This window comes from Trichosurus vulpecula, chromosome 1 (genome assembly GCF_011100635.1).
Source record: "Trichosurus vulpecula isolate mTriVul1 chromosome 1, mTriVul1.pri, whole genome shotgun sequence".
Taxonomy (NCBI): domain Eukaryota; kingdom Metazoa; phylum Chordata; class Mammalia; order Diprotodontia; family Phalangeridae; genus Trichosurus; species Trichosurus vulpecula.
The window spans coordinates 76,533,172-76,548,976 of NC_050573.1; the positions used below are offsets into that span (position 1 = coordinate 76,533,172).

Below are 15,805 nucleotides of genomic sequence, written 5' to 3' on the forward strand. Positions count from 1 at the left end.
GTCACACCTGTAGGTAAATCATCTTTGGCAGCTGTATAGAGGAAAGTTTGGAATGGGAAGGGAGATGATAAGGAGGCTGTAGTCCGAGAAAAAGGCGATGCGGGCCGGTGTGAGTTTAGAAGAAGAATCTGCAAATCATTGGGTCATAGATTTACACCTGGAAGGGCTTTGGGGGTCAGTCGTCCATTTTGCAGATGAGGAAATCAAGGTCCAGAGAGCTAGTTCCCTGGGGGAAGGACCCAAGTCTCATCCTCTTGGCTGCCCCACCATGGAACAGGGAGCAGAGTCCACAGTCCTGCTCAGAATAGAATCCTTTGAAGGCCAGGGTGATGGACCCTCAGCTTTGCCCTGTCTTCCATTTTGGGGAGAACAGTGACACCTAGTGGTCATCCGAGGCATTCAGTCTCTTCTCTGCCCCCACCTCCTTCCTACTCTGTCCTTTACTGGGGTTGGTCTGACTGGCTTATGGGGGAGTCGGGAGGGCTAGGCCTGGGACCTGCCCTCAGGGAGCACACAGGGGAGTACCTAGGAGGCACTCAATACCTGCTGATGGATTCTCTCAGCTAGGCAGCGAGGTGGTAAAGTGGATAGAGTTTGGGACCTGGAGTTGGGAAGACCTCAGTGCAAACCCAGCCTCAGACGCTTACCTGGGCCTCAGTCTCCTCACCTGTAAATTAAGAAGCATAACATTTGTAAAGTGGTCCGTAAACCTCGAAGTATTATATGAACGCTACTCGTTACCATCGTCATCATCAGGTCCTGCCTCTTCTCACCAGCTCCCTCAGACTCGCTTACCCCAAGTATTCCTTCCTCACTCCAAAATGTCTTCTTTTTTCTCCTCTGGAGATGGAAGCTCCCAGTCCCAGCCTGAAAGTTGATCTGCTTCTCCATACCTCACTGGGAGGGGTGGGAAGGAACTTATCTGGAGGTCCCAGAGGAAGAGCTGATGACCTCAGTGGCCCCTTCATTAGAGAGAGACAGGGCATTGAGGGCCGGCGCAGTCTTTGGAAGAACCCAGGGTCTTTCTCCTTTGTTGCCATGGGCTACAGAATATGGTTCAATCAGGAGAAGGTGCAGAAGGTCAGAGGCGGGGAGATGAGCATGGTAGTGAAGGATTTATGGAGGAGCTGGGACTCTAGCTAGGCCCTAAAGGATGATTGGGATTCAAGATTGGGGTGGGGGGGGTACCGTGATGAGGCTGTCAATGAGTATGTGAGTGTGTGTTTGTATGTGAGTGTGTGCTCGATTGTTGAATAGACTGGCCTGGGTCAAGGTTTTGGACTTCAAGGTGGGAGCTCTGAGGGCAGCGGTGGTTGTTTAGTTGATCAGAAAGGATGAAGGAGAAATTGAAGGGAGGCATTGAATGCCAGATTGAGATTAGAATTGAGCATTGTAGGAAATGGGAAATCATGAGCGTATTTTGAGCAGGGTAACCAGGTTTGGGGATGGCAGAGCAGCCATGCAGACACAGAATGGAGAAGGGCAATGGGAAAGGACTCCAGGTGAGGCTGTTTCCACTGGAGAGGTCAGTTTCCCCCAAAGAATCATCCCATTCAGTTTCTCTCCTCACTGCTACTCCTTCCCTTGTCTTCTCCTTCCTTCTTCCTTTGTTCTATCCACACTAACCCTCTCCTCCATCATCTCTTCCTCTTCCTCTCCATCCCACCCCATTCACAGGCCATGGATCGAGTTCCTAACCGAGCTTCCTCCTATCTCGAGGGCTCCTCATCTCTCCCGGCGACCTCCCAGCCAAGACCTACTGGGAGGAAGGTAGCTTGGCGAAGGGGCCCTGATGTATCCTCTTGATCATCCTGTCGTGGGGGCTTCCCCCCTCTCCAGGGCCCAGCCTGGGTTGGCACATGGGGAGGCTGGGGGAAAAGAGGGCCTGTCTCATCCCATCTCACTCTCCAGCCTTTATTCTGTCCCTGAGCCGTCTTGTTTGAATTCAGCCTCCCGTATTATCCATCACACCACCTGTCAAGGGGCCAGGGGCAAGGAAGTGGACGTGGACATTGGGGTGAGGAGGTCCTAGGCTAGGAGCCCAGAGAGGGCAAGGAGCTGACTGGAGTCACAAAGCACAGAGGGTAGGGCCTGCATTTCTGGGATTAGTGGTAGAAAGAGAAGTACCCCCAGGAAGACATCACAGAGGGTGGATGCTTTGGCTGGAATTGTGCTCTCTGAGTGGTATGGGGAGGGCAAGGGGGGGTAGCCTGGTTTACCTCTGACTCCTCCCCTGTACCTCCCTCCCCACAGTTACTGCATGAGGAGCTGGCCCTGCAGTGGGTGGTGAGCGGCAGTGCTGTTCGGGAGGCCGTCCTACAACATGCCTGGTTCTTCTTCCAGCTCATGGTAAGCCTCTGGTCCAGAGGGAACGCTGCTTCCCAGGATATCTGTCTATCTTGGAAGAAATGGGGGTGGGTTACACTGGAGAAGAGAAGGCTTAGGTGGGCCCTGATAGGTGGCTTGCAGAATTAGAAGAGGGGTTAGACATCAGATCAGAGGCTTCAAGCAGGGAGAGACTTTCACGGTCATCTGGTCCACCCCCCACGCCACCTCCATTTCACAGAAAAGTGCAGTTACACGTCTCCAGTTATGCAGTGTAGGTGACCCAGCCAGGATTCAAACCCAGGCCCCTAACTCAGAACTAGAAACAATGGAAGGCAGTTAGAGCTAAAAAAGCTCGATGAAGTCTGGAAAACCTAAACTGAGCCGTCCCAAGTTTTCCAGGCAGAGGGTGGCTAATGGGCCACCCACCAGCTTGTTCTAATGGAGGTGCCTTGTGGGATGCAGGCTGGACTGGATGGTCACTGAGGTCCCTCCTTACTCCAAAATTCTGTGATTCCTCTAGAGGAATCCATTTACAGACATGTGTCATCCATCTGTTTCCCCTCCCTCTTCCCTGCCCCTCCCCCCCAGCAAAAATCTCTGGCCTTTAGCATACTTCTCCCCTCCTTTCTCCCCCTCCCCCCAGGTGAAAAGCATGGCCTTACACCTGGTGCTGAGCGAGCGTCTGGACACTCCCCGGAAGCTGCGCTTTCCAGGCCGTTTCATGGATGACATCTCAGCTCTGGTCAACTCTGTGGGGCTGGAGGTCACTGCCCGCAGCCACAAGGTAGAGACTGGCCTATGGAGACCATCTCCTAGGGCAAGGACAGCCCCCAATGTCAGACGTATCATCACTAGTCAATACTGACCTATAACTGGGGATGACTGAGGAGCCAAGCTAGCTCAGGGCTGTGGATGGCCCTCAGGGGATGTGATTGGGGTAAGGATGGGCTGGAAGGTGTAGGAACAAACACTGTATTTCTATATTACCCTTCGCATGGGGCCATATCTGCCAATTAGCTATTGATTGGCACCTTCATATACCTACTTCCGTGCTCTGGTAATGGGGACATACAGGAGAACCAGACCCAGGCTCTGCCTTCACAGAGCCCACAATCTAGGGAAGACAGAAGGAACAGACCCAGGTTCTGCCCTCACGGAGATCCCAGTATGATAGGGGAAAGGAAGTAATACACACGTGATGATATAGGTCTATATATGACAGAGAGATCAGTGTGGGTTGCAATCCTGGAGAGGGAAGATCTTGAAGGATGAGTGAGACTTTGACAGTATGGGAGTAGTGGCATTAGGCCAACATGGAGATGGAACCATTGACCACAATAGGGAAGTCAGTGAGTTGAGGCAGGGTTTTGTGTCTTGAGGGGAAAACAAGGAGATGGCTCTCTCATTTGGACATAATGAGTTTCAGGGGTCAGCAGGATGTTCAGGGTCAGATGTCCAGCAGAAAGTTGGAGAAGGGGATTAGGACCTGTAAAGTTAAGTCTCTAGAAATGGAGAAAATAGTCTGGGGTCATCCACATGGGGGAAGAAATAGAGTCATGACAGGGGGTGCCAAGAAAGAATGGAAGGTGGTCTTCCCTAGTTAGAGGGGTCAGAGACCATCAAGGAGGAAGTAGGGGTGGTGGTGATAGATCTGGCCCTGACGGCCTGTGAAGATGACCTCTGAGTGTCCCTACTGAGTCTTCAAACTGATATCCTGCCTCCTGTTAACTGCAGGACTCGGAGCTGGCTGAGCGGCTCAACACCAGCCTGGCCTTCTTCCTCAGTGACCTCTTGTCCCTGGTGGATCGAGGTTTCGTCTTCAGTCTCATCAGGGCCTATTACAAGCAGGTAGAAGAGAGAGGGTCATGGGCTGGGATAGTGTCCCTGGGAGGACACTGGAGGAAGCTGGGAGGGGAGCATGGTGGGAGGAAGGAAAGGAGGCGACGGCCATGGAGCACCCCTTCCCCTGCCAGCCCCACTGACCACAGCCTTGGACAGGTGGCCACTCGCCTGCAGTCATCCCCCAACCCCAACGGGCTGATAACTCTGCGCATGGACTTCACTCGGATCCTCTGCAGCCATGAGCACTACGTGACTTTGAATTTGCCCTGCAGCCCCATCTCTCCCCCAGCCTCCCCTTCACCTTCCGTCTCCTCTGCCACCTCCCAGGTAAGGCCAACCTTGACCTTGACCCTGACTCCTATCCTCCCCCTCTCCAAAGTGGACCTCAACCCTGGGCGTCCAGCTTTGTCTGGGGTCTCCCGGGTGCCAAGCCCTGAACTTGCACCATCCCCCTTAGAGTTCAGCCTTCTCCAGTCACGTCCAGGACCCCAAGGTGATCAGCATGTTCGAGCTTTCAGGCTCCTTCCGGCAGCAGCACTTCCTGGCTGGGCTTCTGCTGACTGAGCTGGCCCTGATCCTAGAGCCCGAGGCTGAGGGGTGAGTGAGGGGGCCCTTCCCTCTCCTGAAACACCTTTTGCTCATCCCAGCCCACAGAGGCTCCTTGGTTTTCTCTGGGCACCAGGCTCTGGGCTGAGAGGGAAGAATGAGGGTGGGAGGGTGAGGGCCTGTGGGACCACTAACTCTCCAAACCTCCCCAGGGTGTTCTTCCTGCACAAAAAGGCAATCAGCGCCGTGCACAGCCTCCTGTGCAGCCACGACGCAGATGCCCGCTACGCAGAGCCCGAGGTCAAGGCCCGGGTGGCCCAGCTCTACCTGCCGCTGCTCACCCTTGTCCTGGACACACTCCCCCAGCTGCACGATTTCTCAGGTCAGCCAGGCCTGCTTCCATTGGGGGCAGGGATCCCGAGGAGGAGCCCAGGGAAGTAGGTGGAGCCTCCAGCCAGGTGGCCTAGCAGATACATAGTGTTGGACGTGAAGGAGGGATGAGGTGCAGAGGAGGGAATAGGCATTTATTTAGTACCTAATGTATACCAGGCCCTGTGCAAAGCACTTTGCAAATGCTCTCTTATTTGATACAACCTTTTGAGGTAGGTGCTATTATTTATCCCCATTTTACAGATGAAGAAACAGAGGTTAAGTGACTTGCTTAGGGTCATGCAGCCACTAAGTGTCTGAGGCTGGATTTGAACTCAGGTCTTCCTGAGTCCAGGCCTGGTACTCTTTCCACTGTACCACCTAGCTGACCTGGAGTCAGGAGGGCCTCAGTTCAAATCCTGCCTCAGACACTCATCCGTTGTGTGACCTGGGTAAGTCACTAAACCTCTTTGTGCCTCAGTTTCCTCACCTGTAAAGTAGGGATGATGATGATGATAGCACCTACCTCACAGAGTTGTATCAAATGAATTAATACGTCAGGCACTTTCCGTGTACCAGCCAAGGAGCAGCACCTCTCTCCTCTTCCTGGGCCCGGGCTCTCTCTCCACCCTTCTAGAAGAAGTATCCTGGCAGTGCCCTACCCCGGAAGGTGGAAGGAGGGGGAGATGAGCGGAGGGCTTTCCAAGGAGAGGGGGAAGGGCTGATCTCCTTCTATCCCTTTCCCTTGCCAGGCCCATTGAGCTTAAGCATTCTTGGCCCAGCTGAGGGGGTTTTCTTGGGGGCCCCAGCTAGGGGAGACAGAAAGAACTTTGTTCATGATGCCCCTCACCCCCCTAAGAAAGAAGGTCTGGCTCCTCCCTACCTCCCCCTCCCAACGCCCAGTAAAATCTACCCTTCTCTCTGCAGAGAGCAGCGGGCAGCGCTCCCGGCTGGCCTCCATGCCAGATGTGGATATAGACATGGATGGGAGCAGTACCATCAGCCCATCTGTGGCTATGGCCATTGCAGGGAGCCCCCTACCCCCAGGTCCACGTCCCAGCATCCCCCAGGGGCCTCCCCCTGTGAGTACTGAAGGTGGAGGGGTCTGAAATGCCAGTGTGTATATAGGGGTAGCTAAAGGCAGGACCCCAGCTTTCAGAACAAGGAAAAAGGTCAGTTTGCTCCCCCAGGGTGGGGCCCCAAAGACAGCTTCAGAAGAGATTGGCAGGGGGGACTGGGCTGGTGGATCGAGGGTACAGGATGGAGTAATGTCTCTTCATCTTTAGTCTGAGGAAATGGCCCAGAGTCCATGCCTTGGTTATCTGGGATGGAGCAGGGACAGCCGTGCCCCATACATAGCTCACCCTTCTCCTGCTCTCAGCCCCCCCGCACAGTTAGCCCCCTGGCAGCAGATACAAGCCGGACCCTGCTGATCTGTGCACTGTGGGTGCTGAAGAATGCAGAGCCTGGGCTCCTGCAGCACTGGACCAGTGACCTGGGCCCTGGGCAGCTTGCCCGCCTGCTGGACCTCCTGCATCTCTGTACATCCTGCTTTGAATACAAGGTCTTCCCACCTCCTCCCTGTGTCTGTTCCCCTCTGGCCTTCAGTTTCTATACCCCTAAAATGAAGAGGTTGCGTTAAATGACCTCCAACCCCACCTCCAGCCCTAGATCTGTGACCCTCTGATCTCATCACTTGTCCCTTAAGGGGCCAGACCCATCAAAAGTTGTGGGACAAATCTGTCCTGGTTTAGACCCAAACAAACCCCAGGTTCTACCATCGCCAGTGTGGCAGGGGCCATTCGGACACATTCTAGGCTCTGGGCCAGCCCACAAACTCTCCCCTGTTCTCCCCAGGGACTAAACACTCCTACCCACTCTGCCACCTGGCTTCTCCCTGTCAATCATCCAAGCATTTATTAGGTGCCTACTGTGTTCCAGGCACTGGGGGTACAAAGAAAGGCAATAAGACCCCTCTTCTCAAAGAGCTCACAATCTAATGAAGGGACAGCATGCAAACAACTACATAGAAACAAGATGGATTTAGTGTAAATGGGAGGTAGTTTCAGAGAGAAGACACCAGGTAGCTGAGATGAGACTAGGAAATGCAGAAGGTGGGGTTTGACTTGAGTTTTTGGAGGAGTCAGGAGAAGCCAAGAGGAAGAGTCAAGAAGGGAGGGCATTCCAGGCATAGGGCATAGCCAAGGCAAAAGCACAGAGATGAGAGATGTGCTAGAAATAGCAAATAGGCCAATGTAGCTGCATCACTGAGTATGTGGAAAGGAATAAAGATGACTGGAAAAGTAGGAAGGGACCAAATGGTAGAGTGAGAGATGCCAAAAAAGGATTTTCTGTTTGATTCTGGAGGTCATAGAGGGCCATTGGGGCTTATCGAGTAGGGGAGCAATATGGTCCACCTGAAAATCACCAGGCAGCTTGGCGTGAGGCAGGGAGACTCATTGGAAGACCACTGCAATAGGCCAAGTAGGAGTTGATGGTCTCCTGAACTAGGGTGATAGCCATGGAAGCAGGTAGAAACAACCAGACTCGATGCCCTGTTGGATTTGTGGGGTGAGGGCCGGGGAGAATGCCCTGAGCTTGTGAGCCTGGAGGGTTGGGAGGATGGATGGAGGAAGCTGGGAAGGGGGGAGTTCTGATTGGATCATGTTGAGTGTGAGACACCCGAGGGACATTCAGAGAAACACAAGGCAGTTGGTGATATGAGATCCGAGCTTGGGACATTAGGGGCGGATGTAGAGATCTGGAATCATTTGCATAGACAATTATTGAATTCCCTAGGAGTGGATGAGATCACCAAGTGATAAATCCAAGTGATGACCAGTAGAATAGAATGAAAAGATTAGAGCTTTAAGGAGAGACCTTGCGCTGGGGTGGGGGAGGGGCACCCATGCATGGTAGATGTGTGGCTGGGGACATAGGAGAAACTCAGAGCAGTGTCACAAAAACCTGGAGAGCAGAGTCTATCCAGGAGAGGACAGTGAGCAACAGTATGGAAGACTGGCACCTTTGGAGCTGAATGTGATCTTCCCCTACCCCAGACCATCTACTCCCACGTCCCACCTGTCTTGTAGATATCTTCAGGAGAGATTTGGAGTGGAAAGAGTTTAGGGGTGGGGATTGGAAGGGTATAGACAGAGCCTACCAGACCAGACCCCCTCTCTCACACACCCTTCACCCCTTAAAACGCCTCCCCCACCACCACCAGGGAAGGAAGGCCTTTGAACGCATCAACAGCCTCACTTTCAAGAAGTCACTGGATATGAAAGCCCGACTAGAGGAGGCTATTCTGGGAACCATTGGGGCTCGGCAAGAGATGGTGCGGCGCAGCCGGGGTAAGCCATGGCTGCCGGAGATTCCTGTTCCCCTGGGCCAGCCAGACCCCTTCCCATTCCCCCAGCTCCTCTCCTGTGGTATGTTGGCCCCAGGAGTGCCCAGCTTCCACAGGAAGCCCTGCCCCATGTGGAAGGGACCCACTGAGCCCCATGCACGCACAGCCAGCTCAGATGGGGAGGTTTCCCATGGACAATGTGACTGTGTCTGTATCTCTGTGTCTCAGAGAGAAGCCCATTCGGGAACCAGGAGAACGTGAGATGGAGGAAGAATGTCACACACTGGAAGCAAACCTCAGACCGAGTGGACAAGTGGGTGGGGCAGAATGAGAATTGGGCTGGGGTTGGGGGGAGGGGGATGAGAAACAACTGGGCAAGGGGTAGAGACTGTTAGTTCAGAAACTGGACATGAGGCATCACTCCACAACCACATCTGGGAACCAGGGACAGAACCAACTAACCTGGCAGGGTCTGGGTCTGGTTGTTGCCTTTACCCACACACACACTTTTCTCTACAGAACCAAGGATGAAATGGAACACGAAGCCCTCGTAGATGGGAACCTGGCAACGGAAGCCAATCTCATAGTACTGGACACTCTGGAGGTCATTGTGCAGGTAGGGGTCCTTGGGCAATGACCCCTAGGATAATGGCTTCTGACCCTGGGGCTAACGATGACTCTTGACACCATGACTCCCTTCCCTCACCCCCAGCCATCTCACCTTCCCTCTTCATACACCCTTCCTCCTTTATTCACTCATTCTCCTCCCTAAATCCCTGCCCATCCCTAAATCCCTGCAGTCCATCCACTCTTTTCTTCTCCATCCTTTTCCCCAGACAGTGATCCTGTCAGAGGCCAAAGAGGGCCTCCTAGGGGCTGTGTTGAAGGTTTTACTGCACAGTCTGGGCTGTACCCAGAGTGCCCTCTTCCTGCAACATGGCCTGGCCACACAGAGGGCCCTTGTGTCCAAGGTGAGAGGGGCCCAGGCAGGTACCATGCATCTCCTGTCCCCCAACTGAGTGTCCCCATGACCCCTAGCCCAGGGTCTCCACCCCTGCTCTCCACCCAGGACCTTTTCCTAGGTGTAGGAAAGGGAGCTGCAGAATTTGCCCAGAGTCCAGTACCCAGCCTTTCTCCCTGGACACTCCCAGAGCATGGGGGAGGCCCTCTGCACCTCATGTGCTCTGGGAAGGAGCCCAGGCTGTGTCAGCCCCCCAGGAAGAGAATGTACACATGAGTGCATAAATTATGTGTGTGCCTAACATGTGTGTTGGGGGGTGGGGGCGGCAGTTCCCTGAGCTGCTGTTTGAAGAGGACACGGAGCTGTGTGCAGACCTCTGCCTGAGGCTCCTTCGCCACTGCAGCAGCCGGGTCACCACCATCCGCACCCACGCCAGTGCCTCCCTCTACCTCCTCATGCGCCAGAACTATGAGATTGGAAATGTGAGCCGGGGTGGGTGGGGACTCCGGGGGCATGGAGGGGGTGGGGGTGGGAGCAAAAGAAGGAAAGAAAGAAGAGGGGGCTGGAGGAAAGGAAGCAGGGACTCAGCCAGCCCTCCCCTCTCATGGGGCTCCTCCACAGAACTTTGCCCGGGTGAAGATGCAGGTGACGATGTCCCTGTCGTCCCTAGTGGGGACAACACAGAATTTCAATGAGGAGCATCTGCGGCGTTCGCTCAAGACCATCCTGACCTATGCCGAGGAGGACTTGGAGCTGCGGGACAGCACCTTTGCTGAGCAGGTGCACAAGGCCTAGCCCGGCCCTTCCCTCTCCCCACCTGGTCTCCTCCCCCTCCCCTCCAGCTGCCCTCCTGGCCTCCCTCCAACCCCTGCAATTGCCCCCAGGTCCAGGATCTTATGTTCAACCTGCACATGATCCTGACAGACACAGTGAAAATGAAGGAGCATCAGGAAGATCCAGAGATGCTCATGGATCTTATGTACAGGTGAGGGGGTGGGGGGACAGGCAGGCGACCAGGAGGCTGGTAAGGGGGGATGGGTGAGTAGTCAGGAGGCCAGCAAGGAGGCCGGTGAGGGGGTACGGGCAGGTGGCCAGGAGGCTGGTGAGAGGGCATAGACAGATGAGGGGAGTGGGACAGACCAGGTGCCTCCTGCTTGATACTAGGATTGCCCGTGGGTACCAGGGCTCCCCAGACCTTCGGCTGACGTGGCTTCAGAACATGGCCGGCAAGCATGCAGAACGGGGGAACCACGCAGAGGCAGCTCAGTGCTTTGTCCACGCAGCAGCCTTGGTGGCCGAGTATCTTGCCCTGCTGGAGGACAGCCGCCACCTGCCCGTGGGCTGCGTCACCTTCCAGGTGGGCGAGGGCAGTGGGAGTGTGGGGGCCATGGCCAGGGCTGATGGTGAGGAAGGACACACCTGTCCTGAGCCCCTCCATAGACACTGGATCACCTTCTTGCCTAGAGCATCTCATCCAATGTGCTGGAAGAGTCAGCAATCTCAGACGACATCCTTTCCCCCGACGAAGAGGGTATCTGCTCTGGCAAGCATTTCACTGAACTGGGGCTGGTGGGGCTGCTGGAGCAGGCAGCCACCTCCTTCACCATGGTCAGCTGGGGTCCGGGGGAGTGGGCTGATGGGAAGGAATAGGGGAGCAGATATCATTGAGGGGACCCCAAGGAATCCCCTAGATAAGGGGATTCAGAGGGAGAGAGAAACCCAAGGGATTAGACTGGCAAGGAAAGTCCAGGGAGGAGTTTAACTCCATGTCTCTGCTCCCCATACCCCAGGGTGGGCTGTATGAGGCTGTGAATGAAGTCTACAAGATCCTCATCCCCATCTTGGAGGCCCATCGGGACTATAAGAAGCTGGCCATCGTTCATGGGAAACTACAAGAGGCCTTTACCAAGATCATCCATCAGGTCAGAGCCAAGCCCCATCCCTCCCATCCCCTGGGGCCTTCAGTCTAGATCAGTAGCTGACTCCAGGACCCTCTGTCCATACTAACATTTTGGTCCCCCAGGTCACCATGCCCCTCTGCATAGGCCAATGGCTTCTCCTCACACTGGCCCCTTGGGTAGACTAGGCTCCCACACCACCCCAGCCCCACTCCCTGCCTCCACGCCCCTCCAAATATAGGCTGGACCCTGGGACTCAATGGCCAGTGCAAGGAGGTTTGGGGAGATTTGGGTGGGCAGGGGGCGGTGGGGTGGAATGCAGTGAACCTTAGTGGACCTTTCACCTTCTCTCTCATTTTGTTTCTCCCTTCAGAGCTCTGGTTGGGAGGTAAGCTAGGTCATGGTCTCATCCCTGCCTGACCTCGACACCCCTCTATGGAGCTTCTGGGATAGCCCTACAACCACCAGGGGGAGCTCAAGGAACTCAGCACCCCACCCCCTACAACCCCCACTCCCCAGGATCAGAAGCAGCTGTGGCTTGGCAGGGGGGAGGGGAGGCATTAAACCCTATCCAGTCTCCACCCCCTGCCTGGCACAGCTGTGGGGCAGCCATTGCCAGGGTCATGATCCCCCTCCTCCCCTCTCAAGTCCCGTGGGCAGCGCCTGAGCCCAGATGACTCAACCCAGCTGTGGCTGCTGCCTCTGGGGAGTCCCTGAGTGCTTGGGGGAGGGGAAGGGCCTCCCTGGGCACCCTCTTCATGTGGGCAGTCACCCCGCCCCCCCAACACACACACACACACACACCCACTCCTGGCCTGGTTCTGGGACTGTGGTTGGATAGTCCAAATAGGGTGACAAAACACAATGCCAACATCCTGGCCATTCCCTCACCAGGACTGAGGCTGCTGGCACCAATCAGAGCAGCCCTCCAGAAACCCCATCCCAGAGTAGGAACCCCCACCCAACTCAGCACAACCCTCCCCGAAGCCCCTCAACCTCCAACCCAGAACAAACCCCACCCCACCCAACTTCCCCCCCAGAAACCCTCCACCCAGCTAGCAGCCCTGAGCCTGTTTCTCTTCAGGTTGTCTCTCTCTGTGTCTTCAGTTAATCACAGCCAGTCTTGTCAACCCCCGGTGTAGGGCTATTTTTAGGTCCCTCTGGGGTTCTGAGAGAAGTTTCAGTCCTAACATGGTTTTGGTGTGGTTTGGGCATGGAAGCCACCTGGGTCTTCTGGGCCTTCCCCTACCCCTCTCCTTTCCCAGAGCTACTTGCCTCAGGCTCTCTGTTGGAATGGGTTGATTCCAGGGCCCCTAGGTTTGGGAGCCACTTGTCCTTTTGGGGTCCCCTACATTGAAGTCCAGGTTCACAAGGAAAGGTCACACGTGAATGTGTTCTCTCCCCTTCCTCTTCCTCCATGCTACCTGTGACTGGCTCTTCCCCTATCTGGACATGCCATTGGTGAGTGAATTAATCCCAAACCCAAACCGCCCCCTCCCAGAAAAAGAGAACAGCTACCTCTCTGTGTCTCTGTCTGCCCCTTCTGTGCTAGGAAGTGTCTGTGTGGTCCAGACTCCTTGGAGAGAGGGAAGGCCGGCAAGCCTGGAGTCCAGGGTGCTAGGCTTTAGGGGATGGCCTTGAGGAGCCAGGAGGGCCTCCATGGGATGAGGGAGGGGATCAGGGAGTTGTCTCTCACCCCATCTCCTCATCTCTGTCTCAATCTCAAATCCCATCAATGCCAGTTTTCCCATCTCCTCTGGGATGAGGGGGTTGTTTGCCCTTTTTCCAGTCTAGGGGTGCCTCCTTAGCTAGGGAAGGGCTCCTGGTGTAACTTGGCACCCTGGGGGAAGGGAGGGGATTAGATTCCTGGGTCTTGTCCTTTCTGGTCCCCTTCCCCAACTGACCAAGGTAACAGTGCCACAGAATTCCCTGAGGCCAAACACCAGGAGGGAATGACTTTCCCTGAGCTAGGTGTGCCTTTCTGAGCACCTTTCTGAGCCTAACTCCTCACCCCTAACCCAGGTCCCCAGCGCATGTTTGGGACATATTTCCGCGTGGGATTCTACGGCTCCCGCTTTGGGGATTTGGATGAGCAGGAATTTGTATACAAGGAGCCATCAATCACAAAACTTGCTGAGATTTCCCACCGCCTTGAGGTGACTTGGAGGTGGGAGGGGATGGCCAGGGCCTGCCCTTCCCAGAAGCAGGGGCATGGACAGACTGGCTCCATCCTGGAGGCCCCTGATTCCCTCCACACCCTACTTCTCTGAATTTCCCTCACTCCTGTCCCCATCCTCTCCAGCTCATTAGTAAGGGAACTTAACAAGGTGCTGGTGATGAGATGCAGGGGCCAGTAGGGCCTGTGCAGGCCCTGCTCCCCAGTCCACAGCTTGGTATTCTGTTCCCCAGGAAAGGGAGGGGGAGAAGGAAGGGGTGGTGCCAGCTCATGGCTGGGAGGAGGAGACTCCCAAAATTGAGGATGGAGGGGGAGCAGAGCCCAGACATTTGTTATCAATTTAGCAGTGGATTCCAGGGCCCAGGCAAGCCTGCACCACCCACGTGATGAGTGAGGGAAAGGGGGGCTGGTATGATGACTCAGGGTAGGGGGGATGCTGTGGGCTGCGGCTGGGCCGGCCGGAGCCGGGCTCATTAACTTTCTGACCAGTTGTGAAGGGGGATGTTGGGGGTTGGGGAGAAATCCTGGGTTCCCCTTAGCCCCCCCTGCCCTGCCCAGGCCCAATCTGGCCCCATTCCCCAAAGTGTCTCCCAAACCCTTGACCTGCCCCTCCTCAGGAATTCTACTCAGAGCGTTTTGGAGATGATGTGGTTGAGATGATCAAAGACTCTAATCCTGTGGACAAAGCCAAGCTGGAGCCCCACAAAGTAAGAGGAGACCCCTAAACATACCCTCTGGTATCCCTTCACCTTCAGCATTTCTAAAGGATGAAGCAGGGGGCATCTAGGAGGTGTAGCCTCTGGGGGTGATTGGCAGGCATGCTGAGGATATTTGGGGGAGTGCCTTGGCATGTTTGAGTGGTGTGGGGGAGGTGGTAATCCTACGGCGTTTGAGGGGCCTTCACGGCCTTCTCTATCGGCTGCTCTCAGGCCTACATTCAGATCACATACGTGGAGCCCTACTTTGACACATACGAGCTGAAAGACCGAGTGACATACTTCGACAAAAACTATGACCTCCGTACCTTCCTGTTCTGTACGCCCTTCACGGCCGATGGCCGGGCCCACGGGGAGCTTCGAGAGCAGCACAAGCGAAAGACCCTGCTGAGCACGGCCCACGCCTTCCCCTACATCAAGACCCGAATCAACGTCATCCACAAGGAAGAGGTGCCTGGGTAGTGATCCAAGGGGCTGGGCTGGGACCCCCCCAGGGCAGGGCAGAGACCACAGACCCCCAGCTACCCTAAGTCCCACCCAGGCCCCCTTGTCATTCCCAAACCCATTCCAATCGTGTGTTCCCAGACTGTGCTGACACCCGTGGAGGTAGCCATCGAGGACATGCAGAAAAAAACGAGAGAACTTGCCTTTGCTACAGAGCAGGAGCCGCCCGATGCCAAGATGCTCCAGATGGTGCTCCAGGGCTCCGTGGGGCCCACAGTGAACCAGGCATGGCTATCAGAGGGTGGAAATCTGGGTTGGCTGGGCACAGACACAAAGTGAATTAGGTGGTATCACTGGGCCAAGGCAGATAACCAAGCATGAGCTCAAGAACCGGTGAACCAGGTGGGAAGCTCAGGATGGAGGTCACCACAGTGAAATAAGGCTAGGCCTGATGTCTGCCAGGCCTCATGGTGTTTGGGGTCCAGGGGTAGTAATTGCAGGGCTGAAATGTGGGTGGAGATGTGAGCTCTCTCAGCTCCCTCTCTTTACCCACAAACAGGGTCCCCTGGAAGTGGCACAAGTGTTTCTGGCTGAGATCCCTGAGGACCCCAAGCTCTTCCGACACCACAACAAGCTCCGTCTTTGCTTTAAGGACTTTTGCAAGAAGTAGGTCTCCCCATCTTCCCCATCCTCCCCACCCTATTGGCCCCCCACAGCTCCACCCCTGGTCTGGGCCTTCCTACCCCACCCCATCCCATGAGCTCCCCAGCCTCCCCTAGAGCCTGAGCCCCAGTTCTGGCCCCAGGTGTGAGGACGCCCTGCGGAAGAACAAGGTCCTGATTGGCCCTGACCAAAAGGAGTATCACCGAGAACTCGAGCGCAACTACAGCCGCCTGAAGGAGGCGCTGCAGCCCCTGCTGAGCCAGCGCATCCCACAGCTGTTTGCCCCTGCTGCCTCAGGTCCCAGCCCCAGGTAAGAAAGAGTAGGGCAGGCTCCCACCAAGGTCCCCAAGCCAAGGAGACATGATGATCCATGGAACATCATGATGCTCCATCACATTTCTATGGGGTTTTAATGTTTGCCAGGGGCTCAGAGTACATTAGCTCACAACCTTGTGAGCTAGGCGCTATTATTACAGATGAGGAAACTGAGTCTCAGAAGGGTTAAGGGGCTTA

General features: G+C 55.4%; 1 protein-coding gene across 1 annotated transcript in view; it reads left to right on the forward strand.

The window, feature by feature from the left end:
- DOCK6 (dedicator of cytokinesis 6) overlaps positions 1-15,805 on the forward strand; it is a 54,099-nt gene that overhangs the window by 37,343 nt on the left and 951 nt on the right. Inside the window, exons 24-49 of the mRNA XM_036740772.1 lie at positions 1,678-1,770; positions 2,254-2,349; positions 2,972-3,112; positions 4,063-4,176; positions 4,327-4,497; positions 4,628-4,767; positions 4,929-5,098; positions 6,013-6,167; positions 6,467-6,649; positions 8,312-8,438; positions 8,663-8,747; positions 8,954-9,050; positions 9,271-9,405; positions 9,725-9,877; positions 10,017-10,175; positions 10,280-10,380; positions 10,560-10,752; positions 10,860-11,003; positions 11,186-11,317; positions 11,667-11,681; positions 13,324-13,449; positions 14,087-14,176; positions 14,399-14,635; positions 14,771-14,914; positions 15,189-15,295; positions 15,435-15,602. Coding sequence (XP_036596667.1) covers positions 1,678-1,770; positions 2,254-2,349; positions 2,972-3,112; positions 4,063-4,176; positions 4,327-4,497; positions 4,628-4,767; positions 4,929-5,098; positions 6,013-6,167; positions 6,467-6,649; positions 8,312-8,438; positions 8,663-8,747; positions 8,954-9,050; positions 9,271-9,405; positions 9,725-9,877; positions 10,017-10,175; positions 10,280-10,380; positions 10,560-10,752; positions 10,860-11,003; positions 11,186-11,317; positions 11,667-11,681; positions 13,324-13,449; positions 14,087-14,176; positions 14,399-14,635; positions 14,771-14,914; positions 15,189-15,295; positions 15,435-15,602 — 3,476 coding nt within the window. The remainder of the gene's footprint in view (positions 1-1,677; positions 1,771-2,253; positions 2,350-2,971; positions 3,113-4,062; positions 4,177-4,326; positions 4,498-4,627; positions 4,768-4,928; positions 5,099-6,012; positions 6,168-6,466; positions 6,650-8,311; positions 8,439-8,662; positions 8,748-8,953; positions 9,051-9,270; positions 9,406-9,724; positions 9,878-10,016; positions 10,176-10,279; positions 10,381-10,559; positions 10,753-10,859; positions 11,004-11,185; positions 11,318-11,666; positions 11,682-13,323; positions 13,450-14,086; positions 14,177-14,398; positions 14,636-14,770; positions 14,915-15,188; positions 15,296-15,434; positions 15,603-15,805) is intronic.